We start from the raw sequence: 17,118 nt of genomic DNA, 5'->3' as shown, positions 1-17,118 counted from the left end.
TGTTCCCCTTCTATAATCTGGTTTGCCCCCTTTTTAGCATTAAACCAGTTGCAACATATTAACCAGGCCTCACTGCCTTCTGTTACGATTCTCCCCAATGGTTTCGGCACCATTCTTGTCAAGGTCAGATCAAGCCCATCACTCTCTCTGAATTCAGTGCAGGTTGTACTGGCCCTCTGCCAAAATCCCTTGATGATGCTCCCATGTAGCTGAGTTGTTTTCGGCTTGCACCACCCAGGTCGTCCCACTTTGGTCAGATTCAATATTACAGGTACCATTTCATGATGCACATCATGGTATAATATCATCTGAGTTGGGATTACGATGAACCCATTTGTTGGCCCTAGGATGTGTTTATGACCAGTAATTCACTTTTCCCACAAATCTGTTTATTCATTGGAGAAAGAGCCTTTGGATGAGTCCTTTTTGAACTCTAGTGCTTGTACAATTGCGCTCCCGTCCTTGCACCCCTTGATCTAATGGATGGTTACAGTGCTATGATTACCATGCCACTTTAAATGTACCCCTATCCTATATCCTCGGCTGTCCCTACTTCTACCATTCACGATATGTCTCTTACTACTTTGTGAGATTGGTGGGGTTTGTGAGGCATGTCTGTGGACAAGATGTGGTTCCAGATCTGGGACCTGAGGAGATTCTTCCAGCTCCCATGTTCTATCCACTTCCCTTTGGATCATACTGTAGCTGATTAGGTGGGGGTATCCCATTAAGCACCCATTCTTCCTCATCTCCCCCTCCCCCCCCCCACCCCCGGAGAGGACGAATCCAGCTCCCTAAGTTCATAACCATTTCCTCTTGTCTCGGTACCTGCTGGTGAACTGAAAAAAAATTAATCTGGTTAATATAAAACCATTTAATTCTCCTAGGTAACTGGGCTGCATTTACCATGGGACTAGCTTCATCAACGATATTATACGGTCCCTTGTACCGGAGTTGAAAATTTCCACCCTGGCATAGTTTTGTTCCATTATCTGGCCCCCCTACTCCCACTCCTGAGATTTACTCAGGCCAGATGTAGTCGCTTACGATGGTGTGCCTTCCTGATCCCTCAGGCACAATCCCCTAACTCCTTTAAACAACATCGCCTCTTCCCGATGGCCACCTACTTAAAACAAAAGAAACCGAGAATCTCTGGTGGTTCTCTTCAAATTAAGAACATTTCCAATATTCAAAAGGTTTTGCCCACTGAATTAAAACAGAGTTCACAACTGCCTGTGAAAGAGTTAACTTCCTTTGTTTCAAAAGCTGACCAGCACAGACATGATCAATCAGTGTCGACTTCAGTCCCACAGCCTGCAGCCTTTTCAATTTAAACTTTCCAGTTTAAAAATCTCTTTTGTAAAGTCTCTGCTTTTACCGTTAAAATAAACATTCAGAAAAACAATGTGACACACAATAGCATTTCATCCTTTCCTCCCCAGCTACACATTGGTCAGATTTCTCTTTTTAAACCTTACCAATTATTGATGTGAAATGTCTTGTGTCTGGAACTAAAGGCTCTCCACACAATTTACACCAACCAGAATTTTATCATGGCCATAATAAAAGTCTGATTTTTAATAGTTTTAATTAACCTCAGTAATTCCAATCTTAAACTTTCCAATGCCACTTGGAAAAGGGGGAGGAGCCACAGCCACACAAAGGAATATGCTTTCCCCAAAACTTTAAGCACCAAAGCAAAACACCAGATTAGTAAGAAAGAAACATGATCTTCCCTTTTCTCCTGTTTTATCATTGTCCTTTTCGTGTACTCTGACGGGTGCTGTCACCATCACACTTGCTGTTGGTTTATTGCTATTTTGTCGCTTTTTAGTCAATAGTCTAGTCCGTCTACTTAATTCATAATACGTGCGAGTGACTGAAATGAGGGCTTTCTCCTCCTTTTGCTGCTTTTTCGACTCCCACCATTTTCTTTGTTCAGCGGGTGGGTCGTCTGATTTCCAATTTTGTTTAATTATATTTCAATTAGTTTTTGATTTTTGTCTGCTAGATACCGCGTCAGAGACACCACTGGTCCCCACTCTAGTTTCTCACTTCCCATGGCTATTGGTTGTCAGCGATACGTCCCTCACTTACTCCTCACGAGTGAGACTGTTACTTGCAACCTATACCAATTATCAATCGCAACGTTACACAGACACACTTCTATATAACCGATCGTAATTGTTTCACCTGGGATCTTCCGCTGACTAAAAGTCTCAGCCAGACCTGCAGATTCGGATCTCTCAGCTGACACCAGACAGATTTCTGCACTTGTCCCAACTGTGCGTGGTAATTAAAACATATACACGCCTTTGACGTGGCTTCCATCTGCTGGTGACTGCTGTGTGTTTGAGATCCTGCCGACTATGTCAATTGTAGTGGAGTATTTAAAATAAACACTCAACACCAGGTCTGGGTTAGAAGATTCAAGTAGTCTTTATTTTGCACCGGTGGGGAGCCTGCCTGCTCTCTGTCTGTGGCCAGGCCTTTCCAATGATACAAAGTTCTAAGCAACCTTTTATGCACTTAATGATACATGTCAGCCTCGAGCACAGCCTACCTATGCCGTTTAATTGGACCAAAAGGCCGTGTGCACAATTGTTGATTTGTGTGACGCAAAAGAGAATTAGTCAATCATTTGCCTATGGCTCATACCAGATGGAGTTTCTCCAATGTGTTACTTTTGACCCCTTGCCCTGTTTAACTGCTCCTCTGGGCCTCCTGTGGTTCAACAGTTTGGTTATTTGTAATTGTCCTCGGGTTACACAGCTTGTACAGTTGACCACTTCAAAAGGCCTTTTTAGTCCCGAGATCCATTCTTAACTCTTTAATTATAGCAGAGCTAGAAAGTCCCACTTCAACAAAAGCTGTTCTTGCCAGTGAAACCCATATCCCGTGCATGAATAAATAGAATAAATTATCTGGATTAAACTGTGTGCCTAATTTGTACGTTATCAGACACCATGAAGGAAATGGTTCTACATTACATACTCATTAGTATCATTAAACATTGGCAAGTGCTGAAGTAAGTGTTCATACAATCTTGTCATTTCTTTCTTGGAACATGTTTTTGTAAAGTCCTGACCCTGCAGTACAGACTTACACGAGGCACATGCTGAAGTCAAGGTCACTCAGGACCTGCACCTTTATTACACAGCTCTGGAATGCCTCACTTGCCTGAGACCTGTCCTGATGTACCTGTGTGGGACAGGTATCCAGTGTCTCCTGCAAGTGCACCCCTGGTGGTAAAGTATGCTTGTGGTTACAGGTCATATCTAGTTAGTCATGTATAGCATGGTAAGATAGTTATATACAGTGGTGTAAGATACATGATAGTTTTGTGCTCCATTATAATCATTACATCCCACCTGTTTTTCATTTGTATCCATGGTAGTTAGCCTTGTACGTATGTCAGCTAATAATCTATACGCAGTTGTGTTTAGAAGCTTTAGATTTTTAACATGTCCTTCTGGATGTGTAAGTGGCAATTAGATCTTACTCTGGTAATTTCAATTAGTGATGGACTTGTTCTTGCTTACCTTTCTTTCTTGATCTGAGTCAGGTAGTAATGATGATACAATTGGATCAGGCACTCTGGTTGCTACCTCTCCAATAGATGATCCTCATTCCTCATTTGTTTCTATGCCCAATAATTCTGCAAAAGTAACCGGCAGTTTGTACCAAGTATGATCGTGGATACAGTTTGTCTTTACTGTGTACATGTATTTGTGATATCATTTTTAAGATACTTTGTCACATGTCAGTGTTGCAGGTTCTTTTTATCAAAATGTTTGAACTTTTCTTGTCTCTTTGCACCTCACCATCTCAATTACCTGTCCTCATTTTTTTTCTTTCGGTGGAGTGAAATACAGGAATCATGTGAAAATGCTCATGCTGTATAATTATATGTCAGCACATCTTTTAGTATGCAACAACCTTGTGTTTAGTGAGATTGTTTATTCTCTTAATGTTACAGTTGTCCAGATTGCAGTGCAGTGGTATGTATTAGAATGTCAATGTGCTATGAGACGCCATGGAGTTCCTGATCTCAGTTGCGCCTCAGTGGGTAGGTACTGTGCAGAGCAGAGGCTCCATTCCATATGGAAGGAGGGAATATTGGCTGAGCATTGTTTCCCTGGTTACTCTTGTATGCTGCTTGTGCTTGATTCAGAGCAACATTAACAAGGTCTGGGAGCAAGTTGCCCATTACCCTTTGGCTTTAGGTGTGCATGGTTGCACAAGATACGAAAATGTCATCTGCTAATTTATTTTCAAGCCACTTGCCCGAGAAGGGTGGAATAAATATGCTCATGAATGTAAATTAATCTTGGAACAAGTAGATACTTGTTTCACTGCACAAAGCCAGGTTTCTATGCCAGTAGACAGATTATACAGTTAATTAATTGCCCTTTAACTCGGTTTCCCTGTTCATTTCATCAGTACAATGAGTTAACCAGGTTATTAGATTATTTATGTAAGATTAGCATCTTCAATTGCTATATATTTTTAAGGTGGAGCCGGAGTATAATTCAATTTGCAAAATTCTTTGACCAAACAACAACTAAACTCTGAATGACCTGAGGCTTTGTTTACTTAACAATTTAACCTGTGACTTTAAAGGAGCAGGATAATAGATTGTGCATTGCATGGTGTAACATTCCTGTCTTAAACTATCATCTAACCTACTGTGAGCAATGCTACAGGAGATGCTTTTTGGATATCTCATGGGACAGTTTGAAGGTCATGCAAATAGTTAGACTAGATGAGTGTCCATCATGGAGGAGTCCACCTTTGCATGTCTGAGATGTCGAGCATAAGAACATAAGAAATAGGAACAGGAGTAGGTCATATGGCCCACCATTCAATAAGAGCATGGCTGATCTGATCATGGACTCAGCTCCACTTCCCTGCCCGTTCCCCACAACCCCTTATCCCCTTATCGATTAAGAAACCGGTTATTTCTGTCTTAAATTTATTCACTGTCCCAACTTCCACAGCTCTGAGGCAGCGAATTCCACAGATTCACAACTCAGAGAAGAAATTGCTCCTCATCTCTGTTTTAAATGGGCGGCCCCTTATTCGAAGATTGTGCCCTCTAGTTCAAGTCTCCTCCATCAGTGGAAACATTCTGTCTGCATCCACCCTGTCAAGCCCCCTCAGAAGCATCCACATAACCATGATTGCAGCAGCATTACAAGTTACTTAACCAACCCTTCATGTTTATATCGAGGGCAGCGACAGTTCAACATTCCGTATTAATCCAAAATGCCCCAGTGAAATGTTAGGGGATGCTTCTTGCACCATTTCCCAAATAAACTCTTCTATGATCTTTCGTATGTAAAAGAATATAAATTCAAATTCTTCTGTTTATTAACCAAAGTTGTTCAAATAGGGCCAATTAAATAGCTGAAATGGGCTGTTGGAGAAATAAATATAACATCCAATTGTGAAATAACTTAAAATTTGGGAATATCTGCTTATCTTGGAAGGAATATCAGATTTGACAGCAATCAAAATAATTTTAAAATTGGCAAGAAATATCTATCTTGACACAACTGTTTCTCTATCTGACCCTTAGACCTGAGTTGGATGCCTGTGATTCTCCAGAGAAATATCCACCATTGTTTCATGTGATACTGGAAGTAGAGGTTGAATCTTCTGATAAACGATTTGACCTGACACCTCCCTGGGAGCATTTGAACACGAAAGATCTTACTCCCAACACCCTCTTTTCAAGCCACCAAGAACATCAGGAAACTTTAGCAGCAGGTATTAGTATAATCCTGTCATATATGTTGCACAAATTGATACTTGCCCATACATGGAATGAAGCGAATATTGCACCATTCACATTTGGTACAGTACTTGCATCTTCTGTGCTTGTCAGATAACTAATTTGTTGGGTACGGTGTTGAAGATTATTGAGGTGAGTATAGACTGAAACCAGAAAATATGTCATTGAACGCAATGGTTCCTGTGTTCCTGGGACCAGGTTATTGTTGAATAGTAGAAATGTGGTAGATAGCGGTTCTGGAGTTATGGTATCGGGGAATATTTATGTCGAACTTTTCCTTCAGGATATTAAATGAGTAAGGTAGAAGCAATGAATAAAGTAGATTATGCACTGTCTATGGAGAGTGTGTTTAACTTGTGGATCGATTTTTACTCATTTGACTTTGTGTTCATGCTGAAACTTGCTGTTGGAATGATACTTTTTAAATATTTGTACTTTCAGAAAATTGGACCTAATTGATTTTTGCAGCTTGACTAACTGACACTAGGACAGCTCATTGCCGCTGCAGTGTTTAGTAGCACGTAATGGTGGGACATGTGTTCATGCCTGCAATCTGCTACACCACTGTTGCCACTCCAACCACACTGCTATGTGGTGATGCTCAATTGCATAGGTGGAGGTAGTTTGACTGTTCTTTAAAAAGGATATGTTTGTTTCTTCCAGCCCAAAAAGAGTAACTCCAATAAGAAACTATGATTGACAATAACCACATTTTTAACCTAATTTTTTGGGTTGGAATGTCAAACATAGTGAGCAGATACCATTGTTTTGAAGCAGTTGTTAGATAACTTTCATAATGATGGAAAATGTTCAATATTTTTAAAACTTTTGTATAAATGGAATTCATAATCGGTGGCTAAATTATCTGAAAGCTAGGATCTGGTCCTTCCTGGAATAATAGAAACATAGAAATCTACAGCACAGAAGGAGGCCATTTTGGCCCATCGTGTCCGCGCCGGCCGACTGAGCCACACGGCGCTCAGTCAGCAGCCCTGAAGGTTACATATAAACCTATGAACAATGGAGGAAAGGTAAAGAGCACCTGGCCCAACCAGTCCGCCCCACACAACTGCGATACCCCTTGCACCGCAACATTCTACATTCAACCCAACCGGAGCCATGTGATCTCCTGGGAGAGGCAACAAAACAGATTTTAAAAACCCAGGCCAATTGGGGGAAAAAAAATCTGGGAAAATTCCTCTCCGACCCGTCCAGGCGATCAAAACTAGTCCAGGAGATCACCCTGACCGTATTCGATTCCCTGCAGTTCTTACCATCGTATCTGTGCTAGCAAACTAGAGGTTATCCAGTCTGATCCCACTTACCAGCTCTTAAGTCCGTAACCCTACAAGTTATGGCACCTTAAGTGCCCATCCAAGCACCTTTTTAAATGTGGTGAGGGTTTCTGCATCCACCACCTTTCCAGGCAGTGAGTTCCACAGCCTTGTCTCAAATCCCCTCCAAACCTTCCACTAACCACCTTAAAACTATTCCCCCTTGTAATTGACCCCTCCACCAAGGAAAATACTCCCTTGCTATCCACTATATCCAGGCCCCTCACAATTTTATACACCTCAATGAGGTCTCCTCTTGGCCTCCTCTGTTCCAATGGGAACAAACCCAGCCTATCCAATCTGTCCTCATACCTAAGATCCTCCATTCCAGGCAGCATCCTAATAAATCTCCTCTGCACCCTCTCTAGTGCAATCGTGACCAGAACTGCACACAGTACTCCAGCTGCAACCTAAGCAAAGTATTATACAATTTAAGCATAACCTCCCTGCTCTTGTATTCTATGCCTCGGCCAATAAAAGCAAGCATTCCGTATGCCTTCTTAACTACCTTAGCCACCTGTCCTACTTTCAGGGATCTATGAACAAGCACTCCAAAGTTCCTTTGTTCATCTACATTTCTAAGTGGCCTACCATTTAATGTGTATACCCTTTCCTTATTAGCCCTCCCCAAGTGCATTGCCCCACACTTCTCCAAATTAAATTCCATTTGCCACTGTTCTGCCCACCTGACCAGTAGATTGATATCCTCCTGCAGTCCATGACTTTCCTCTTTATTGTCAACCACACAGCTAATTTTTGTGTCATCTGCAAACTTCTTAATCATACTCCCTATATTCAAATCTAGATCATTGATGTATACCACAAAAAGCAAAGGACCCAGTACTGAGCCCTGCAGAATCCCACTGGAAATATCCTCCCAGTCACACAAACATCCATCAACCATTACCCTTTGCTTCCTTCCTCTAAGCCAATTTTGGATCCAACTAGCCACTTTGCCCTGGATCCCATGGGCTTTAACTTTCGTGACCAATCTACCATGTGGGACCTTATCAAAAGCTTTGCTAAAATCCATATACACTACACCGTACGCACTACCCACCCTCCTGGTTACCACTTCAAAAAATTCAATCCGGTTAGTCAAACACTATCTTCCCTTAACAAATCCCATGCTGACTGTCCCGAATTAATCCTCTCCCTTCTAAATGTAGATTTATCCTGCCTTTCAGGAATTTTTCCAATAATTTCCCCACCACTGAGGTTAGGCTGACAGGCCTGTAATTACTCAGCCTATCCCTTTCTCCCTTCTTAAACAAGGGTACCACATTAGCAGGGAGAAGACGGTTGCGGCAGATTCTAGCGATGACTTTCCCAGTGGCTGATAACAGAGATTCCTCTTTTGCAGTCGGACTTGTCCCTTCTTTAAAGATAGTCACAATCACTGCATCTCTGAGATCTCCCGGCATGCTCTCCTCCCTCCAGAGGAGAGAGATGAGGTCATGTATTCGCGCCAACAGTGCCTCTCCACCATACTTCAGTGCCTCAGCGGGGATTCCATCTGCTCCAGTAGCCTTGTTTTTAAGCTGTTTTACGGCTTTTTCTACCTCGTGCAGTGCAACGTGGACCATTTCCCATATCTCGGGGAGCCTCTTATCAACAAGAGCAGACATTGACGACGAGATTCAACACAGTCTCCAGTGTGCCAGTGCAGCCTTCGGCCACCTGAGGAAAAGTGTGTTTGAAGACCAGGCCCTTAAATCTGCCACCAAGCTCATGGTCTACAGGGCTGTAGTAATACCCGCCCTCCTGTATGGCTGAGACATGGACCATGTACAGTAGACACCTCAAGTTGCTGGAGAAATACCACCAACGATGTCTCCGCAAGATCCTACAAATCCCCTGGGAGGACAGACGCACCAACATTAGCATCCTCTCCCAGGCTAACGTCCCCAGCATTGAAGCACTGACCACACTTGATCAGCTCTACTGGGCAGGCCACATTGTTCGCCTGCCAGACACGAGTCTCCCAAAGCAAGCGCTCTACTCGGAACTCGTCCACGGCAAACGAGCCAAAGGTGGGCAGAGGAAACATTATAAGGACACCCTCAAAGCCTCCCTGATAAAGTGCAACATCCCCACTGACACCTGGGAGTCCCTAGCCAAAGACCGCCTTAAGTGAAGGAAGTGCATCCGGTAGGGCGCTGAGCACCTCGCGTCTCATCGTCGAGAGGATGCAGAAATCAAGCGGAGGCAACGGAAAGAGCGTGTGGCAAACCAGACTCCCCGCCCACCCTTTCCTTCAACGACTATCTGTCCCACCTGTGGTTCTCGTATTGGACTGTTCAGCCACCTAAAGACTCATTTTGAGTGGAAGCAAGTCTTCCTCGATTCCGAGGGACTGCCTATGATGATGATGATGACGACATTAGCAGTCCACCAGTCCTCCAGCATCATGCCCAAATCCAAAGAGGACTGGAAAATGGTGAAGGCCTCTGCTATTTCCTCTTACTTTGCTCAACAGCCTGGGATGCATTTCATCCAGGCCTGGGGACTTGTCTACTTTTAAAGCTGCTAAACCCCTTGATACATCCTCCCTCTCCATGTTTATTTAATCCAGAATTTCACACTGCTTCTCGATAGCAGTATCTGCATTGCCCCTTTCCTTTGTGAAAACAGACGCAAAGTATTCATTAAGAACCATACCAACATATTCCGCCTCCACACAAAGATTACCCTCATGGACTCAAATAGGCCCTACCCTTTCTTTAGTTATTCTCTTGCTCTTAATATATTTTATAGAACATCTTTGGGTTTTCCTTGATTTTACTTGTCAAGAATTTTTCATGCGCTCTCAGCATTCCTAATATCCTTTTTAGTTTTACCTGTGAACTTTCTACATTATTCAGAGATTCTACAGTATTTAGCTGTCGGTATATGACATAAGCGTCCCTTTTTTTTATCCTCCCCTATAAGTCCCCAGATATCCCGGGGGCTCTAGAATTGTTGTTCCCACCCTTTTTCTTTAAGGGCACATGTTTGGCCAGAGTCCTCCAGATCTCCTTGAATGCCTCCCACTGTTCTGACACTAAGTATTCCAGAGTCACCTGTTGGGCAATTCTCTAATTTTTATTTTAGAAATGTATTTAAGTGAGAAGAGATGCAGTGGCTACTTTTTGGATTTACCCAACAAATCGTCGAACCACATCATTTACAAATGGGGGAAACTGCTGAGAGAAATATGGGTGAAGGAGCAAGGCTCTCCTAGATTTAAATAACCAACCTTTCTCCATTTGTAAATAGCAGTACATTTTATGATGTAGCACTCCCAGTGCAGAACTTTACTTGGTGTGTTATGTATGCATGTCAATGATGTACTGTAACATTAGACCTGAATGTACCTTCACCCTGTATATACCATACCTGTACACCAGAGGTGCTGCTGCTGGAGACCTAAGAGTCACCTGTACACTGCAGGTAACCAAGTATAAAAGGGAGCTCGCCTCTTTGCAGCTCCTAGAGTGAGGACACAATTAAGGACTACAGTCTGTACAGTTCAAGTGCCATACCCCTGCCTCGTGGAGTCATTAACAGAGTGCTTACATATATAATAACTGGAGACGAGGTTACGAATTCCACGCACAACATGTCTAATCTCAGCAACTTCCAACAATTTACTGATGGGGAAGATTGGGACACCTTCGTGGAAAGGTTCGAACACTTCTTCGTCACGAACGACCTGGCTGGGGACTCACGGCCACGCTGGCGAACAAGCGCAGGGCCATCCTGCTCAGCATCCACTATCCATGGCCTTGTCGGGGACCTGCTAGCCGCAGTGAAGACAACAACCAAGAGTTTTGTCGAGCTTGTAACTTTAATACAAGAGCAACTGAAACCCAAAGAGTGCATCCTCACAGCCAGGTACCGGTTCTATACTCGACGGCGGCCGGAAGGCCAAGAAATTGCTAAGTATACTGCAGATCTAAGAAGGTTGGCTGCACCATGTGATTTTGGCGACCACCTCACCGAAGCACTAAGGGACATTTTCGTTATTGGAATCGGCCACTAGGCCTCCTCCACAAACTGCTCTCTGCGGACACTCTGATCACCCTGACCGAAGGCAATCAAAGTGAGCCAGGCTTTCATGATTTCGGTCTGCGACTCCAAAGGAATGATGAGCCTCACCCACGAATCTAAACTGACGAGTGCAGTGAACAGAATGCCGACTTTCAAAGGCAAGAATTTGGTTTTCTTGACCAACATGCCGAGGAACCAATAGAGGGCTGGCCATCCTAGACTGGGTGATGTGTAATGAGAAAGGACTAATTAGCAATCTTGTTGTGCGAGGCCCCTTGGGGAAGAGCGACCATAATATGGTAGAATTCTTTATTAAGATGGAGAGTGACACAATTAATTCAGAGACAAGGGTCCTGAACTTGAGTAAAGGTAACTTCGATGGTATGAGAAGTGAATTGGCTAGAATAGACTGGCGAGTGATACTTAAAGGGTTGACGGTAGATAGCCAATGGTAAACATTTCAAGATCACATGGATGAACTTCAACAATTGTACATCCCTGTCTGGAGTAAAAATAAAACGGGGAAGGTGGCTCAACCGTGGCTAACAAGGGAAATTAAGGATAGTGTTAAATCCAAGGAAGAGGCATATAAATTGGCCAGAAAAAGCAGCAAACCTGAGGACTGGGAGAATTTTGTAATACAGCAGAGGAGGACAAAGGGTTTAATTAGGAGGGGAAAATAGAGTACGAGAGGAAGCTTGCTGGGAACATAAAAACTGACTGCAAAAGCTTCTATAGATATGTGAAGAGAAAAAGATTAGTGAAAACAAACGTAGGTCCCTTGCAGTCAGATTCAGGTGAATCTATAATAGCGAACAAAGAAATGGCGGACCAGTTAAACAAATACTTTGGTTCTGTTTTCATGAAGGAAAACACAAATAACCTTCCAGAAATACTTAGGGGTCCGAGGGTCTAATGAGAAGGAGGAACTGAAGGATATCCTTATAAAGCGGGAAATTGATGGGATTGAAGGCCAATAAATCCCCGGGGCCTGATGGTCTGCATCGTAGAGTACTTAAGGAAGTGGCCATAGAAATAGTGAATGCATTGGTGGTCATTTTCCAGCAGTCTATCGACTCTGGATCAGTTCCTATGGACTGGAGGGTAGCTAATATAACACCACCGTTTAAAAAAGGAAGGAGAGAGAGAGAACAGGTAATTATAGACCGGTTAGCCTGGCATCAATAGTGGGGAAAATGTTGGAAGCAATTATTAAAGATGAAATAATAGCGCATTTAGAAAGCAGTGACAGGATCGGTCCAAGTCAGCATGGATTTATGAAAGGGAAATCATGCTTGACAAATCTTCTGGAATTTTTTGAGGATGTAACTAGCGGAGTGGACAAGGGAGAACCAGTGGATGTGGTGTATTTGGACTTTCAAAAGGCTTTTGACAAGGTCCCACACAAGAGATTGGTGTGCAAAATCAAAGCACATGGTATTGGGGTAATGTACTGACGTGGATAGAGAACTGGTTGGCAGACAGAAAGCAGAGAGTCGGGATAAACGGGTCCTTTTCAGAATAGCAGGCAGTGACTAGTGGAGTGCCGCAGGGTTCAGTGCTGGGACCCCAGCTCTTTACAATATACATTAATGATTTAGCTGAAGGAATTGAGTGTAATATTTCCAAGTTTGCAGATGACACTAAACTGGGTGACGGTGTGAGCTGTGAGGAGGGCGCTAAAAGGCTGCAGGGTGACTTGGACAGGTTAGGTGAGTGGGCAAATGCATGGCAGATGCAGTATAATGTGGATAAATGTGAGGTTATCCACTTTGGGGGCAAAAACACGAAGGCAGACTATTATCTGAATGGTGGCAGATTAGGAAAGGGGGAGGTGCAGCGAGACCTGGGTGTCATGGTACATCAGTCATTTAAAATTGGCATTCAGGTACAGCAGGTGGTGAAGGCAAATGGTATGTTGGCCTTCATAGCTAGGGGATTTGAGTATAGGAGCAAGGAGGTCTTATTGCAGTTGTGCAGGGCCTTGGTGAGGCCTCATCTGTCTTCAGTTTTGGTCTCCTAATCTGAAGAAGGAAATTCTTGCTATTGAGGGAATGCAGCGAAGGTTCACCAGATTGATTCCCACGATGGCGGGACTAACATATGAGGAGAGATTGGATCAACTGGGCCTTTATACACTGGAGTTTAGAAGGATGAGAGGGGATCTCATAGAAACTTAAGATTCTGACGGGACTGGACAGGTTAGATGCAGGAAATGTCTTAGCATGGATAGAGAATTGGCTGGTGAACAGAAAGCAGAGAGTCGGGATAAATGGGTCCTTTTCGGGTTGGAAATCGGTGGTTAGTGGTGTGTCACAGGGATCGGTGCTGGGACCACAACTGTTTACAATATACATAGATGACCTGGAAGAGGGGACAGAGTGTAGTGTAACAAAATTTACAGATGACACAAAGATTAGTGGGAAAGCGGGTTGTGTAGAGGACACAGAGGCTGCAGAGATTTGGATAGGTTAAGCGAATGGGCTAAGGTTTGGCAGATGGAATACAATGTCGGAAAGTGTGAGGTCATCCACCTTGGGGGAAAAAAAACAGTAAAAGGGAATATTATTTGAATGGGGAGAAATTACAACATGCTGCGGTGCAGAGGGACCTGGGGTCCGAATCCCAAAAAGTTAGTTTGCAGGTGCAGCAGGTAATTAGGAAGGCGAATGGAATGTTGGCCTTCATTGCGAGAGGGATGGAGTACAAAAGCAGGGAGGTCCTTCTGCAACTGTATAGGGTATTGGTGAGGCCGCACCTGGAGTACTGTGTGCAGTTTTGGTCACCTTACTTAAGGAAGAATATACTAGCTTTGGAGGGGTTACAGAGACGATTCACTAGGCTGATTCCGGAGATGAGGGGGTTACCTTATGATAGATTGAGTAGACTGGGTCTTTACTTGTTGGAGTTCAGAAGGATGAGGGGTGATCTTATAGAAACATTTAAAATAATGAAAGGGATAGACAAGATAGAGGCAGAGAGGTTGTTTCCACTGGTCGGGGAGACTAGAACTAAGGGGCACAGCCTCAAAATACGGGGGAGCCAATTTAAAACCGAGTTGAGAAGGAATTTCTTCTCCCAGAGGGTTGTGAATCTGTGGAATTCTCTGCCCAAGGAAGCAGTTGAGGCTAGCTCATTGAATGTATTCAAGTCACAGATAGATAGATTTTTAACCAATAAGGGAATTAAGGGTTACGGGGAGCGGGCGGGTAAGTGGAGCTGAGTCCACAGCCAGATCAGCCATGATCTTGTTAAATGGCGGAGCAGGCTCGAGGGGCTAGATGGCCTACTCCTGTTCCTAATTCTTGTGTTATGTTCCCGATGATGGGGAAGTCCAGAACCAGGGGACACAGTCTTAGGATAAGGGGTAGGCCATTTAGGACTGAGATGAGGAGAAACTTCTTCACTCGGAGAGTTGTTAACCTGTGGCATTCCCTAACAGAGTTGTTGATGCCAGTTCATTGGATATATTCAGGATAGAGTTAGATATGGCCCTTACGGCTAAAGGGATCAAGGGGTATGGAGAGAAAGCAGGAAAGGGGTACTGAGGGAATGATCAGCCATGATCTTATTGAATGGTGGTGCAGGCTCGAAGGGCCGAATGGCCTACTCCTGCACCAATTTTCTATGTTTCTATGAATGCTGCCCCGAGTCCCGCAACCCTGAGTCCGCCACGTATGGACAACCGACTAGCCCCGTGCTGGCGCTGTGGAGCAAACCACAGGGCCCACCAGTGCCGATACAAAGAGTACACCTATAAAGGCTGCAACGGGAAAGGTCACCTTCAGCGAATGTGTCTCAAAAGTTTTACACTCCGCGTCGCTGAAGAGTTGGCTGTTCACCTGGGCTCCGATACTGATGAAGACGAAGCTGTTAAGCCCCTGGAAGATGAGTACAAAATATATACCTGGTCCACCGAGAGATCCCAGTGGAAAATGGAAGTGGACATCAACGGGGTTCCAGTTTCGATGGAGATTGACATGGGCGAGCCAGTCATTAATTCAGATGGCCTTTGAAAAACTCTGGAACAATCTTGCCGAACGACCAAAACTGTCCCCAATCCAGGCAAAGCTGCTCACCTATACAAAAGGCACCATTCCAGTCGTTGGCAGTATGGCGGTCCAGGTGTCCCATGGCGGAGCGATGTACAAGCTCCCCTTGTGAATCGTTGCCGGCAATGGTCCAATGCTGCTGGGAAGAAGTTGGATGACGCAGGTACAAGTTGGTCAGAGTGACGATGGCCTCCGGGCCCCAGCGATCGACATCCTACGCGGCCCCAAACTTAGATCCATCGTAGCACCAAGAAATCCTACTGTCCAGCTCGACTGCGTGGCGACGACACAGACTGCACAACACCGTGGCGAGATCATCCAACCCGAACGTCCAGACCGCACCACCTGGGCCATGGCAGGACTCGGAGGGAAGAAGATCAGTGAAAAAGATGGATTCCTGGTGTCTGTGGCCGAACCTGGGGAGAAAAGGATCACCACAGCCTACCTCGGAGAGCGAGAAGATGGCGGCCGCACCACAAGACGAAGAACCTGGAATCAAAATGGCCGCGACCAGACCACGAGGGGCAGCGTTGGAGGCACAATACGTGGCACCGAGTGGCGAATCGGATTGGAAGGCCCTCTTAAAGGAGACCAGCAAACCAAGGCAATTAAAGGGACAGTTCCACTCTAGGCACAGCGATGCCAAGGACATTAAAATTAAAAGTGCAGTAAGCGAATTCAGGTTTGCAAATGTAAGGTTAAATAGTGGTGCCGGAAAAACTAATGGAGAAAATGTAATGAATACTTTTTAAAAACGATGTAAGTAACAAGTTTGTGCTGTTAAATAATGCTGCCAGAAATGCTCATATGATAAATATAACCCTGTGTGGCGACACCGATACACAAAATGTTGTAAGTGCAAAATGTGATAATGTGAAGAGAGATAACAGTGTAGAGTCAACTAGTTGCGATTGGAGCCAATGTGTCATGCATGTAAAAAGTAGACTGTTAAAGGACACTGGGTTCTACAGGTATAATGTCAATGCCAGAGGAAACCCCCGTGGGAGACCCCCCAGGTCCAGTAGGCTACCTGACCATGTAGCCTAGACTTTTGGGACAAATGTGATGCCCAAGGAAGGGCTCACATACACCCAGTGGGAGCAGACCCACTGCAGGGACAGCGGTCAATGGGCAGCACAGCCACCATCACTGGCAACCTGCCCAGATCGGCCCTACACCCCCTGGCCAGCACCGGGAGCGAGAGACCAGTACCCTCCAGCTTTCCCGGCGGACCCTGGGAATACCAGACTTCCACCACCAATGGAGGACAAGGAATCCACACAGCCCTGTGGCCCTGCCCACCACCAAATGCTACCACTTACCCATTCTACAGTGTATGTACCTTACCCATTGCACTGGCTCCACCACTGAGGAATCTTCCAACAGTGATATCCACATGGTCTGTGTATGAGGGGGCTGGGAGAATGGATGAGGGCAGCTACAAGCATAGGGATCAAACCTAGCACCCATACAACCCTCACCACAATCTCCTACAGCCCACTATTGATCACCTCCCCATGTCATGGCAATAAGGACTTGGGAAAGGCTTAGGGGGGGAGTGTTATATATGCATGCCAATGATGTACTGTAACACTAGACCTGAATGTACCTTCACCCTGTATATACCATACCTGTACACCAGAGGGTGCTAAGGGTCACCTGTACACTGCAGGTAACCAAGTATAAAAAGGAGCTCAACTCTTGGTGTCCTCACTCTAGGAGCTGCAATAAAGCTCGACAGTCTGTACAGTTCAAGTGCCATATCCCTGCCTTGTGGAGTCATTAACAGAGTGCTTACATAGATAATAGAGTGCATATTGAGAATTCAGATGCATAGGTCACCTCCACATTTGAATTCCTGATGTGCATTCCCATTACATGAAGCTTTGCATTGGCTGTAGTA

General features: G+C 44.5%; 1 protein-coding gene across 4 annotated transcripts in view; it reads left to right on the top strand.

The window, feature by feature from the left end:
* Positions 1 to 17,118, top strand: part of dnajc6 (DnaJ (Hsp40) homolog, subfamily C, member 6) — a 207,696-nt gene that overhangs the window by 150,918 nt on the left and 39,660 nt on the right. For all 4 annotated transcript variants that reach the window (XM_070887019.1, XM_070887018.1, XM_070887017.1 and 1 more), the window contains one exon: positions 5,582 to 5,772. In XM_070887019.1, coding sequence (XP_070743120.1) covers positions 5,582 to 5,772 — 191 coding nt within the window. The remainder of the gene's footprint in view (positions 1 to 5,581; positions 5,773 to 17,118) is intronic.

Source organism: Pristiophorus japonicus, chromosome 8, assembly GCF_044704955.1.
Source record: "Pristiophorus japonicus isolate sPriJap1 chromosome 8, sPriJap1.hap1, whole genome shotgun sequence".
In the NCBI taxonomy this organism is placed as follows: Eukaryota; Metazoa; Chordata; class Chondrichthyes; family Pristiophoridae; genus Pristiophorus; species Pristiophorus japonicus.
The sequence above is the reverse complement of the archived record's forward strand: the minus strand, read 5'-3'. Positions and strand labels throughout refer to the sequence as shown.